This window comes from Rhipicephalus microplus, chromosome X, assembly GCF_043290135.1.
Source record: "Rhipicephalus microplus isolate Deutch F79 chromosome X, USDA_Rmic, whole genome shotgun sequence".
In the NCBI taxonomy this organism is placed as follows: Eukaryota; Metazoa; Arthropoda; class Arachnida; order Ixodida; family Ixodidae; genus Rhipicephalus; species Rhipicephalus microplus.
The window spans coordinates 58,006,300-58,020,081 of NC_134710.1; the positions used below are offsets into that span (position 1 = coordinate 58,006,300).

At 41.9% G+C, this 13,782-nt stretch overlaps 1 protein-coding gene and 1 long non-coding RNA gene across 2 annotated transcripts in view; one reads left to right on the forward strand and one right to left on the reverse strand.

Annotated features, from left to right (window-relative positions):
* LOC142775397 (uncharacterized) overlaps positions 1 to 1,312 on the reverse strand; it is a 123,174-nt gene extending 121,862 nt beyond the window's left edge. Inside the window, exon 1 of the mRNA XM_075876757.1 lies at positions 239 to 1,312. Coding sequence (XP_075732872.1) covers positions 239 to 248 — 10 coding nt within the window. The 5' untranslated portion in view covers positions 249 to 1,312. The remainder of the gene's footprint in view (positions 1 to 238) is intronic.
* LOC142775398 (uncharacterized) lies at positions 797 to 12,350 on the forward strand. The gene is made up of 3 exons (XR_012886767.1): positions 797 to 889; positions 4,352 to 4,566; positions 10,445 to 12,350. It is a non-coding gene; the product is annotated as an uncharacterized LOC142775398 (long non-coding RNA).
* The last annotated feature ends 1,432 nt before the right edge of the window (positions 12,351 to 13,782 follow it).

Here is a 13,782-nt window from a genome sequence, read left to right on the forward strand (position 1 = left end):
CATGGGAATGATGGGGAGTACAGGCGTCGGATTGATAGGGTTAGCTAACGAACTGTCTACAGACTTGTTTTTACAGTTTGAGTTTTCTTCTTCGTGCAACGCAGGTAGTGGGGTGCGGTGAAAAGCTGAAGCAGTGTCATTGTTGTTCAAAGAGGCTTAAGACTACTTATGTCTGAAATGTTCGGTGACGTTGAAGCTTTATGAGTCTTATTTGACAGTTTAATGACAGTCCACTCACCGCTATGCATAGATGAAGCGTCTCGTGGCAGTGCAGGATATTTCGCCGATTTAACGTTTTTTAATGAACGCGCCTTGCCTAAACTCGTTTTAAGTCGACTGCAAAATGATGGCGAAGCTAAGTAGACGCACCGTCACGCTCCGCTGACTTGACTTCACAACAAACCGGAGATGCACTTGGTGCAGACCACTTAGACAGATGTACCTAGCATCGGATAAGACGAAACGTTAGCTGTTTCTCATTTGATACTGTACTGTTATTTCCATGAATAGATAATTCTTTTGAGAGAAAAACAAGCATGTTTGTTTTCAAGCATTGTAAAAAATAATTTAATAAATCTTGTTGCCAAATCTGCATCGATGTGGCAGAGCAATGCATATAACCATGATGATTAAATTTCCTCAGGTTTCGTTTTTGCAGCCTCTTCACAAAAACTGTTGCAATAAAGTTTGCATGCAAACAATTGAAGCAAGTTTCAATTAAATGCAAGTTCATATGACTTTGCTGTACACTCGGGAAAGAGGCGTCGCGAATCTCCAAAACGTAATCCATTTGAAGCGCATCCAAAGCATGTACTTCCCATAATTTTCATAGGGGTACAAGCGCCACTCAAGCCGTCCACATAGACAATAGCGCCAGATTACCCTCTAGGTATCATTTCATGAAACTCTATGATTCATTTCTACACGCCTCCATTGCATGTATACGCATCCGAAGTCGTTACCTAGTCAAGCTCTGTCCACACAGAGCAGCTTCAGTTGGCCAAAGGCTGATATTTTCACGTTTTCAGTACGTGGCAGCTTTTCTTGGTCGACATACAGCTGATCTTCTGCCTTTGTTGCATTCGCAGTCACAGGCTTGCTCACGCATAAGGGCATGACACAGTTGTTTTCACCGTGCAAGATTACTTTCACTTGAAGTCAATGTTCATATTATGAGCGAGACACCATCAGTTGCACTTCACAAATCAACAAACTACAATGCGTGAAGTGCAGTCGAGCACGAAGGCATTCTACGTACTACGCAATCTCATGGTCTGTCACCTATATGATAGCGATGGCACCTTGTCTGACGGGAGGCTGTGTGCAATGCGGTTTAGCTTTCGTTTTCACACGCAGGCAATTTTTTTTGTTTATTAGTAGAAAGCTGCACGCTAGATTCGATTTTTTTTTTAAGGTTGAGAATAAAGATTCGCTCGCTCCTCTTTCAACTAAGTAATGCGGTCAATAGCAGCCAGTGGCTAGAATAATTTAATCTACCTTCCTTGCAGAGGCACAAGGTCGTGCCGAGCGCTTATTCAGGCAGTCTGTACATTGAGGGGCACTTCCTATAATCTTAGTTTTTTCATTATATGACGCTTTGATTATATGATTGATTTGCGTAAAATATGGAGCTGGCATGGTTTGTTAAAATAGCATTCTAAAATCTTGTAACATTCCTTTTGTGGTGAGGAAATGCTCAGTTTAAATGAAAATTTTCAGTGGTTCCTGTTGGCGCAGTGCAAATGCCCGCTTTTAGGAACAGCCCTCTAATGTAGCATTCACCTTGCATATCCAATGCGGCACAACAGCCTGAGCAGCCAGGCATTAACGGAATTCGCACTGTTCTGTACTGGTGGCCTGTTAGTCATAACATGTTCTTTTCTGCGCAGCGCGATGTATAATTAAAGGGATCCTAAAACAGTTTAAGTGATTTTGTACCAACACATTTGACCAGTATACCAAGTTGTAAGGGTCATTTAGAGATCGATTTGAGCTCTCTGCATAAACTGTGTAATTTATTACAACACTTTAAAGCTGCGAATCGCTGCAGATCGGCGCAGCTCGCTGTGACTCGGCCAAATGTGTTTTCTACCGCCCATTCCCAGAGTGACATACTCTGGCCATTTGAAGTCACTGTGTCTACTGATCTGTTTTGCTGTCATGTGCTGTAGAATGCGTTGAAGCAAATTCTGGTGGTAGGGTGGCAGCACCTGTCGAAGCAGATATGAACCAATCCGCGATACATTGTGCGTGATGCCGGCGCGCTGTCTGATGACCTTTGACAATGCGCCCAACTTGTTGGCGTGCAATCTCTGAGATCTAAATTGGTAATAGCCCTAATCTAACGCGCTCGTACGAGCTCTATGATCGCCAGTGAAACCAGCGGGCCTTATGAGTTGATGAGGCTAGCCACAGGGGAGATCGTGTTTATGATATTATTGTCCGTAGTGGCCTTTCTGCACGGGGTGACACTAAATTTGTGATTCAAACGGTTTGATGACGCTCTAGCGTAATTGCTGACAAAACTTCAAAACATTGTTTAAGGTTCCCCTAATTACAGGCTCGCTATTACCAACCAGTTTCTGTTTCGAAAACTACAAGCCACCGGATTCAACAATTCCCTCCTTGCGGGTGCAATGCTCCAGGCGGTTCGCGTGAAGTTTTTTCGAACAGCAAATAGAACATCAATCTCGAACAGGAAAGTGATCAACTCGTGCACCGCGGCCACGGACTCTCGAGTAGCTGCAGAGTAGAAATCTGCTGGAGCAAACGCGAGCAAAGAAAAATGACGGCTATGACGTCATACCTTGCTGCAGCGTGATCACGGGAGGGAAGCATGGAGCCCCTAAGGGTCACCTTTTAGGGTGTCAGTAGCGCGATGGAGTCAATGGCTGAAGCAAACTACAAAGTTGATTTAAAGTACCTTCCTTGCTATATTGGCTGTTTATATTTTGAAGATGATGTACGCGTATTCACGGGAATCAATACCGCAGGATTGATCTCAGCCGCGAACATTTTTCAGCCCCCCTTTATTGTTTGAATTATGAAACGTTTGAACAAAATAAAAAAGTATTTTCTAGCTTTAAATAGCAACGTTTTATATATTCTGACATTAAATATGTACAAAACAACTTCATTGCATTCTTTTAGGTATTGCGCAAATTCTCCACATTCCACAGAAGTAATGATCTTGTATGAAAAAGCGTACTCCAACACTAAGTAACATGTCGTGTGGCACATCTTCGATGTGTGCACACCAAATAAACAAATTTGTTGTCGATAAAACTTGCGTTACCCAGGCAAGAACAAACAAAAAAGTGAGAGCCGTTGCACGTGCTTCGCACTCTCAGCCATCAGCTACGAATAAGTTGGTTCTGGTATGAAATACCTTACATAAGACAGCGCTAGATTTCTCATTCTGAAAGCTACGTTCCTCGTGAGTACTTGACAGCCGGCATTAAAGGTGGCACGCATTTCGTTAATGGAAAGTATCTTAGTAACCTGTCATTTGCTGGTGACATCGCTTCTATGAGTAGCTCAATGGACGAATTACAGCTCACTGGACATGGAAAGCAGAAGAATAGGTGTGAAAATTAATATGCACTAAATTAAAGTACTAATATGCTACAGTCTCGGCAGAAAACAGCACTTTGCGATAGGTGGAGAGATCCTGGAAGTTGTAAAGAAATATGTCTACTTAGGACAGGGAGCCTAACTAGAAGAATAAAGATATGATGCATCACATTCGGCAAGCATTCTCAAGTCATGAATGATAATCTGCCACTAACCCTCAACGAGAAGTTATATAACAATAGCATCTTGCCGGTACTGTTACCTTCGAAGCAAAAACCTGGAGGCTTACGAAGAGGGCTCAGCTAAATTGAGAACGACGCAGCGAACGATGGAAAGGAAAATGATAAGTGTAATAGAGACAAGAAGAGAGCAGAGTGGGTCAGGCAACAAACCGAGGTTAAGGATATCCTAGTTTAATATAAGAAGAAGAGATGGACCTGTGCCGGGTGTGTATACCACGTAGGCAGGATAACCGCTAGTTATTAAGGGTAACTGACTGAATTCCCAGAGAAAACAAAGGCACGAAGGGGAGACAGAAAGTTAACAGGGCCAATAAAATTAAAAAGTTCGCAGGTATAATGTGGCAACGGAAAGCAGAAGACAGTGTTGATTGGGGGATCATGGGAGAAGCCTATGCCCTGCAGTGGGCGTAGACAGGCTGATGATGATGATGATGATGAGGCATTTTGTGACTTGCTTGCTTGAAATTTTTCGGTATGTCGTGAATTCGCGATGATCGGCACACAAAAAACACTGGTCTTGCATTCTCACACTGCAGGGAAGAAATATTAAGTGCCGTCAGTCGCAAGCGAGTGGTTGTGATCTGCGGCGAGTCGGGGTCAGGCAAGACCACGCAAGTGCCCCAGTTCATCTTCGAGCATTGGGTGCGCAAGGGAATGGGCTCCCGCTGCAACATTGTGATCACCCAGCCGAGGAGATTCGCCGCTGTATCCGTGGTGAAGCGGGTAGCTACAGAGCGAAGAGACGAGGCCAGTAAGCTTGTACTTTGCTTCCTTTAAAAGGGGACATGACCCTTAAAATATTTGATTGTTTTCTTGATTAATTTTGTTGAAACTTATAGTTTATCTACATTTGGTGTGCTGTTTTCATATACCCTCTGACCTCATTTTAACAAAGTAACATCTGCCACGAAAATACTCTGTTTTATCAGAAAAATCCTTTTCAATGATGATACGTGAAACTGTATCATTGGCAAAGCTATTGGTCACCTACTTCATTATTACCCATAATTTATTGTAGGCGAATTGTTGCATTGAGGTTTGAGTCTATGCAATAATTTTTCTAATGTAATGTATAGTTTTTTAAAATTCAGAATATTTTGTCTGCCTTTTGGGGTGGCTTTAAAACATTCATTTTTGTTGCACTGGACACAGTTCTGATTCCACATTATTGTGATATGCGGATGTACTCTGCAACTCTCTCGCTTTAGAAAAAATTGCTCCCCAAAAAGTACAGGATATAATTTACAGTTTGAAAACTACTTATTGTAAAAATAATTGCTTATGTAAATCAGCACACAGATATACATAAGCTCACAAAGTTTCACCTAACTAAATCAAGAAATAAAAATTATATTTAAGAGCATTGTCACCCCGTAAAGGGATGTTGCTCTCTTTAATTAACTCTTTCAACCTCGACATACAAAGAACTGGTTTAGGTTATGGAACATTATTTCAGGTCACTCAATATAGTTGAACCCCTTAATGAGAGCATTCCATAATGAGATGACACAGAAGTGGCATACACTCAAACCTCCTTATAACATAGTTGCACCTAACAGGAAAATAAGTTTGTTATATCGAAACATTTGTTATAAATCTATATATTGCAAGGAATTTTTTGAAAATTTCGTTATAACCAATACTTATATCCAGGTTTGAGTGTAGACGCCTATAAGAAGCGTATCTTGGAATGTCATCCTAGGACAGTTCCCACCAGGAGCATGTAATCTGAGGGTCTGCAGATTTTTTTTTTTTTATTCAAAGGTGTGTTGAACCACCAAAGGTCCATAACATTTCTTGCCAATTAGTATTGCAGGATGCTTGCACAAATAAATGGCATTTGACGTGTAATGCTGGCATGATCTGGTGCATATGAGTGAACCTAATTTAGGAAACTTTCTGGTTTAAGAAGATTTGATTAGGTGGCATAAAAATCCATGACGTTTTAACAAGGCAGTGCAAGATATTGACAAAGCTGTGTTGCGCTGTGTGTTATTGCTCGGACCTGAATGTAACGAATGTAGATATGCAGAATGATCTATTTCAACTAAGTAAATGAAAAATAGACCTTCATAGATCCAGTGTTACTAATACACATGTATGGCATATTTTCGCACATACATTTATGCCGTATTTTCAGGTTAACTGTTAAAGTTTTATATATTCTCTGTAGAAATTCTGGTTTCGGCTTCGTTAGTTGTGAACGAAAAATCGAGATAGATACCAATAGACAAAGGACTTTGCCCTATGGGGAATCGAACCCCATAGGTCTTCTGCTTCTGCTTGGGGTCTTCTGCTTGGCTAGCGTGTGTTCCACCACAGAGCCATGCTAGAGCTCAAAACTGTTTCGGAGAGACAAAAAAAAAACTACCTTATAATACAAACGTTGCAGAGTGTCGGGAGTTGTTTTATTGCATATAATATTGAGTGGCAGAAGAGTAATATTGCACAAGGTTTGAAAACATGTTGATTGCGCAATGATTTCAAAGCAATCATTTTGTGTCTGTCCATCCATTATGATGCAATTAGAGATACACTGAAACGCCGGTATACCGAACCCGGATATAACAAACAAAGTAAAGGAAGACTGGTCTTGTGCTGGATATAGCGTTACAAATATACCTTTATAATGAATTTTTCGATATAACCAACCTATTTTTGTGAAAGAAGCAACTTTGCTATAATGAGGTTTGGGTTTAAGTAATTATCATCAGCAACAGTGTCAACAGTGTTCAAGTGCGTGTGTTGCCTTCTGGGCACGTAGAGGGTGCTTCGAAGTTTCGGAAAAAAAGAGCTAGGGTGTGGTTGGCTCTTTGCAGCTCTACTTGCAGTAATCGGTCTAGAATAGTTGCAAACGGTGAGTGTTACATGCACAGACGTTCTTTCCTCGTGCCACGTTTCAAAGCACACTATGAGCAAACGGATTTTTACCGTATTAGTAAAACACAATTTTACAATCCTAAAAACACACTCTTACCACGACACGACGCTTAGTGAGAAATTGCGTGAAAAGGAAATGTGGGTGGTGACACCACTTTGGGATTTCTCCACCAAACACCGTGACATAAGAAATTTTGAAGGCATCTAATTGGTCCTACTTAGTTTCCGGTCAATAAGAATGAAGTACAGTCGACACTCATGAAGTACAGTCGACACCCAACTCCGTTGCCACCCCACGCTTTCGCATGGGACAGATCATGCAACGCGCATCATGCAATGCGGTGGTATAACTCCTCCGCTCCTCTTCCTGCTTTCGCACATGCTTCTTCCTCTCTCGGTGCGTATCACAATGCGTAGCGCCACCTGTACATCTGCACTAATGAGTGCATGTGCGAACTGGCAGAAACCAAAAGCAGCGGCAGCAGGGAGCGGCAAGCGCGGAGCGCGTATAAAAAGAAACGTATATATGCATACTCATAATGAATTACGAAATAAAAACATCATACCACTTTGTTACACTTGTGCGAAACACTCCTACAGAACGTTAGACAAAGCAGACGAAAAATTCTGCGGAAAAAGTAAAAACTGAATTTTTCTGTCTGCCTCATGTCTCCTTCTATCGGTGGGATGAATGCCGAAAATACTGGTGGGTGCAGGTGAAAATCAAAAAACTGAAACCGTGTGCGGTTTTCGCAGGCTTCAGCAAGTTTGGTTATGGTCATTTTAGGCATGTGCACAATATTTTTTTCTTCTCGTGAGCCGCAAAGGACGTTGTGGTAGTGTTTCTCTGCCGTTTGCAGGCAGGCATGCAGGCAAGCGAACACGCTGCCGGCAGCGCCACTGGGCGCCAATTTGAACACGTGAGAAAAAAAAAAGTGATAATTGGTCTCTGGCGCAAGACAAAGCTGCCTCAGGTACATAAAATACAAATTCTAGTTTAACGTGTTTGTCCTTAAGCAAAATGATTCTACCTGTGCCAATTTCTCGTCCTACCTATAGATTGTCAAGATTGACCACATTCCGTGTTGGGTGACGCTAGTGGTCAGTTTTTATCGACTTTCAACATCATGTTAAAATTATGATTTTTTTTTTTCTGCCACAAAAGCATGCTTGTTGCCGCCAATGTGATGAATGATCTTTTCATTGGCGCCAGAATCAGAAAATTTTTTCCGAGCGGTAGACAGTCCCTCTAAAAGGTAGCATAAAAAGCAAAATATATATTGAAAAGTAATTTACTTACACGTTTTATATTTATGTGGCCGTGAGGTTCAAAATTCAGTTATTGTCGCACTCCTCTGCAATGCGTACAGCTGTTTTGTCAGACTTTGTTCTGTTGCGATTCTCAACATATCATGTTTCAGCATGTGTCGTGTGAAATGCTGCTAGGATAGAGAAGATAACCTCTTTAGGTATGAAAACTAGAATTATTTGTCCTAAGTGCGTAGCACTTTAAAAGGACCCTGTTTGTTGTCCATCCACTGCCTTACGTTGCTTGACTGCAGTCGTCAACAAAAGTCTAACACAAGGCTAACATTGCTTAAAGGGACACTATACCCCGCGACAACTTTCTGTGGCAGCACAGCCAAGGCTACGGAGCGGAAGCACGCTTGTCTTACTGCGCCACAGCATGTAGTCCCTCAACGAAAACGTTTGTATACTGTTCTGGGTAACTAAGGTTTTACCATTCGTCACTTACATTTTTTGCGGATTTATTTTTTAATTAGTGAATAAAAGCGTTACGCAGTAGAAAAAATTTCGTTTCACGCTCTCTCAGGTTTTTTTTGGGTTTTTTGGCTTCCATCGCCTTTTTACCTCCCCGCATTCCTCACTGTCAAAGATGGCGTCCGCCGGTTACAGCTCGTCAACGTCGCTTACGGGGGAAACACCGCCGCGTGCCCCGAGTCCACCAGCTGCGCAGCCGTACCAGGCGTTGTCAAATCAAAAGCTGTCCGTACAGGCCAAGAAGGTGGCGTACAACGTTTACGCGCAAGTAAGGAAAAGCGACCCGCAGCTGTCTGTGAGAGCCGCATGTCGGAAAGTCAGCGAGCTCACTGGTGTTAGCGAGCGCAGTGTCTTCCGGATTAAGCTCGACGTTAACAGTGGAACCCTGAAGTCACCGAAGCGCAAGCGCCTGCGCCTCCCCGCCATGGATGACCGTGCGAAAACCGGGAAGACAAGACTGGAGCTTCATGACAGCTTCTCCCTCGCAGCTCTACGAAGAAAAGTGCATCAATACTTTCTGAGGAATGAACTCCCGACAGCTGCAAAACTGGCTCAAGATGTAACCAGTGGTATGTAAAACGGTACGTGCATGATGAGTTGTGTAACCATTACATGAATAATTGAATGTATCATTCACCCAGCAACCTGGGTCCACGCGTCAGTAAATCACGTCACAATATTATTAAAAATTGCTCTCGAGTTCCCAAAGATGCGACTCGCGTTTCCTGCAGCGAAACGCGAGCAAACGCGAGCCGACGCGGACTGCGAGACGCGGACTGCGCTGGTGAAATCGAAACCGAAACACCCGTCAAAGCGGTCGGACTACTTGGCGCAGTAGCACATGTGCATAGGCTCCGCCCACGTAGCCTTGGCCGTGCTGCCACAGAAAGTTGTCGCCGGGTATAAAGAGCAAAGTGATTCTTCGCATATTAGTACTCTTACTGTGTTTCGATGCTTAGTAAGTGAGAAAACACGTGAAAAGAAAATGTAGTTGGCAACCCCACCTTAAATTCTCGCACCAAACACTGTGATGTAGGAAATTTCGAACACATATACTGGGTACTATGCAGCTTTCTGTCGATAAAAATAAGTACATTGTAATCTTTGGGTGTCATAGACTAAGCGTACGAAGTTTCAGAAAACTTCGAGCTAAAGTCACCTAAATACTGAAAATATATATTGAAATTTATTACATGTGCAAAGATCTTGGCACGAAATTTCAAAATGAAACTTCACCCTTGATATTCTGCTAATAAGGAGCTTATGATAGGGAAATATGTGGCATTAGAGTTATCAGAGTGCACTTTGTAAATCTAGAGGAAGTGGATTGTCTTTGTAGTGTCCCTTTAAGACCACTGCACAATAAACTATAAAGGTTTAAAATTATGTATCCCATGGAAATAACCAGGAAGCATTGTGAATAATGTTTATAGGACATTTGGCTGAGACCTGTGCTGCATAAGAGAGGGCGCCACCGTCTCTGCATGTGCATAATTGCCAAGGGAATCTCTGGGTGGCCTGTGTGTTGTGCACTTTCTCAGGTTCCGTGGTACTGAAGCTGCATTAGGCGGAGGATTTTGAACTACGCCAAAAGCTACCCAAGAATGCTGTTCACGCATGGTTTGGCACAGGATTTTTGCTTCTACATGCTGCGAGCCAGGCAGCTGATTGCTGGTGCCGATTTTTGTCGATTGCGACAGCGAATATTCGGTATTACTACATTCAAACAACGATATAACGAATCTGGATAAAACAAAATACTGGTTATAGTGAAGTAAATGCAGATATAGTTTTGCAATGTAGTGTTGGGCATATACCTATATAATGAATTTTTGGTATAATAACTATTTCGGTAAGATCCAACTTTTTTATAAGGAGGTTTGAATGATATCAATTGTGACTACAGTCAAACTATAGCCACATTTTTTACCAGTCGTCCTCACTCCTGCCTCGTCCTGCCTTTTCAGATGTGCACAAAGTGATCCTCTACCAACATTGCCGAGAAGTCCATTATCATCAAAGATGTGACTTATGTAGTGGACACAGGCATGCACCGTGAGCAGAGGTTCAAGCCGTCCATGGGTGGGAGCCTTCTCGGCACGCTCCTGACCTCCCAGGCCAGTGTCCAGCAACGGCCAAGTCGTGTGGGACACGAGTTGCTTGTTTTTGAATGTTAATAAGTAGACAGTGTTAATTTTTAATAGCATAGTATTGGGTGTATTATTATTAAAAGCACTTTCATGTCGGCTTTATTGTTTCAGATTTATTTTCATAACGGTGATCAATGTATTTATGTGACGGGAATCGTTAGTTTTCTGTTTTGTTTGAGATACAGTTAAATTTTTTTTTTCCTTCTAATCTTAAACAAGATGTGCTTCAGCCCAATACGTTAATCACCGAAGTGGCTGGAATGCATTCAAAGTGGCTGGATTGCCTCTCATAGAAAGATCTTGTATTGCTTTTTGAGCGTGCGCAGACCATAAACCTCCATGGCACAGACTGAGCGGCACGAAGAATTTCCGTGTGTATAGCCGTTGCATGTAAACGATGTGTGTGGTTTTATTAATTACCTCATGCTCAAAAGTATGAACTGCTGAATCGTGAGTGCTAAGTCCCCAGAAGACCTCGATGCTCAAAACAACTTAGTCCTGAAAAGTGTGCTAAGCGGGTGGGTCGGTGTGCAGCTCGAAATTTTTTTTTTTTATACAATACTGCAGGCCTAGGGCGGCCCAAGCAGGAGTGGTTTGTTTGTATATCAATGATGAAAACCAGATTTAAACAAAAACAAAAAAAAAGAAATACAAATTGAGAGCAAGAAAGAAATAAGCAATGAGCAATCGAAGAAAACACCAGAGAACAGGAGAGAACTAATCAGTGCAAATTTCAGACATATGGCACATAAGAAGGTAAGGCAGCAATGATCATAACAGTAGCGTAGCTCAGATTTTACACAACTAGATATGGGAAACCAAACACAGGATAAAGGCACCGTTACAAATTTATTCTGCGAGCTGGTTAAACAACTGAAGAACATTATTTGATAAGAAGGTTTCATATTGTAAGGCATTCCAATCACTTATGGTGCACGGGAAAAAGGAATGTTTGAATTTGTTTGTGCGTGCAAAAATCGAGTTAAATTTAAAAGGGTGAAAGTTCCTGGTGGGTCTATGGGGCAAAAGGTTTAGATAAGGAGCGGGGTCGAGTGCAAGTTAACGGTTCCAAAGCTGATAAAGAAATTTTAGTCTTGTTATTTTACGGCGGCTCTGTAAGGTCATGATGTTGTTTGATTGCATTAAAGAGGTAGGCGAGTCATGTCGGCGGTAACGATTATATATGAACCGTACAGCCAACCTCTGAATTTGTTCAAGTTTGTTAATGTCTTTTTTAGTGTACGGGTCCCAAACGATACACGCGTATTCAAGACGAGGCCTGATTAGCGTGTTATATGCAAGAAGTTTAACATGGGAGGGGGATTTTTTTAGTTTGTGACGTAAGAGGCCGAGCTTACGCCGAGTTGATGCACAGATTTTGTCGATATGCATTGACCAGGTTAGATTATTTGTAATATTAAGCCGAGATATTTAAAGCTATTGGTTTGAGAAAATTCGACTCCCTTTACGGAGTAATTGAACATAAGAGGACATTTTTTATTAGTTATGCGCATGTACACAGTTTTAGTTTGGTTAAGCTTCATTCCCCAAATGTTGCACCGATTAGATATTAAATTCAGGCTGTCGTTGAGGGTAATTTGGTCATTAGTTGATTCAACAGCTCTGTACAGAAGACAGTCGTCCGCAAATAAACGAATAGCAACGCTTTCGTGCACACAAGAGGTTATGTCGTTTATATATACCGTGGACTAGAACAGTTTTGCGGTGGGTTTTCTTTTGGGGGGGGGGGGGGGGGAGGATAAACCGTACTCAGTGTATGCTCGTGCATGCGTTTGCATAAATATGAATGCAAAATTGAAAATTTTGGAGGGTGGGATTGCCCTCTCTCCTTCCCCTTGTTACGCCAGTGCTGTGGCAATTGTTCCCGCACATTGCAGTTGTTATGTAATAAATGAAGTAGTATTTCAAGTATCATAAAGACAGGTCTTGTGTGCAAATCTCATTTTTCAGGCACCAGTCGAACCGATTGTCATCATATCGCAGACTTCAAAAGCGTCTTCTATGAGGCTTTTCACGTATTCGCAAATCATTACATTTCATACCCATAACATTGTTGTGTGCTCATACATTAACCACAAAAATGGAGGTAGAATCAGGCTTGCATATGTAGTCAAGCTTGTAATCTCTGTGTTTTTGGCCCTAGAACATTATTTTCAGCATGAAAACACTGCCGACCAGTAGTTGAGGCTTCTGAGAATGCGTGAGAAAAAAATTGTAACAAATGACGTCCCCTAGTCGGGTAGAAATCATTTCCTTTTCCTTCTACAAATGATGCCACATATCCAAATGGCCACGCCATATACCCGAAGTCCATGGCCATTGACTCATTTGAGCATCGTGAGATGCATATCGCGAGGCAACTGCCTACAATGGGATCCCGTACTAGCAATCCCCGCCTACAAGTTGTGGGTGCTGTCCACTTAGTAACAATCTAAATCCAAATGGTTTGACCATTTAGGTCAAGTGGTCAGGCCAATATATTCCCTTTGAAAATAACATCAGCTGTCAATTAAGAGCAAACCTGACTTGTTAATCTCATTATACCGAACACGAGCTTCGAAATATTTAACCATTAAGACATTATAAGCCATGTTGTTGGATTGCATGAACTTAATGTCAGTGAACGTTACCTGTGGACAAATATGTAAAACAAAAAATTGCTCCTTGAACGTCGCGTCCATGTGACCTCACTTTATCTGGGTCACCATACCATCAATTCCAGGTTGTGCCAGGTTTCAGCAGCCAATAGGTAATTTGTGTGGCAGACTCCATAATGCTAAGATAAAATAACTGCTCGTCATAAACCTTACTATATCTTCTTTCAAGAGTGATGGTGTAACTGTAAACTTATTTCTTTGAACTTTGCTTTTTTGCTTTGCAGCTTTACTTGTTTCTGTGACATGCGCAGCGTAGCAATGGAGACCACGAGGTTGAAATTGACATTAGAATCTTGCGGTGTGGAGGGATGCCTAATTCACACCTAATTTTTATATTTGTCATGCAAATTTCAATAATTGTTCAATCAACCTGACCCTTTATACACATCTCTCAACTGGCAGAAACTATCCAAGGAAGCACTAAGTGTACTCTCATATAAAAATGTCAGATTCCAACGCTGCATACCATATGGACTT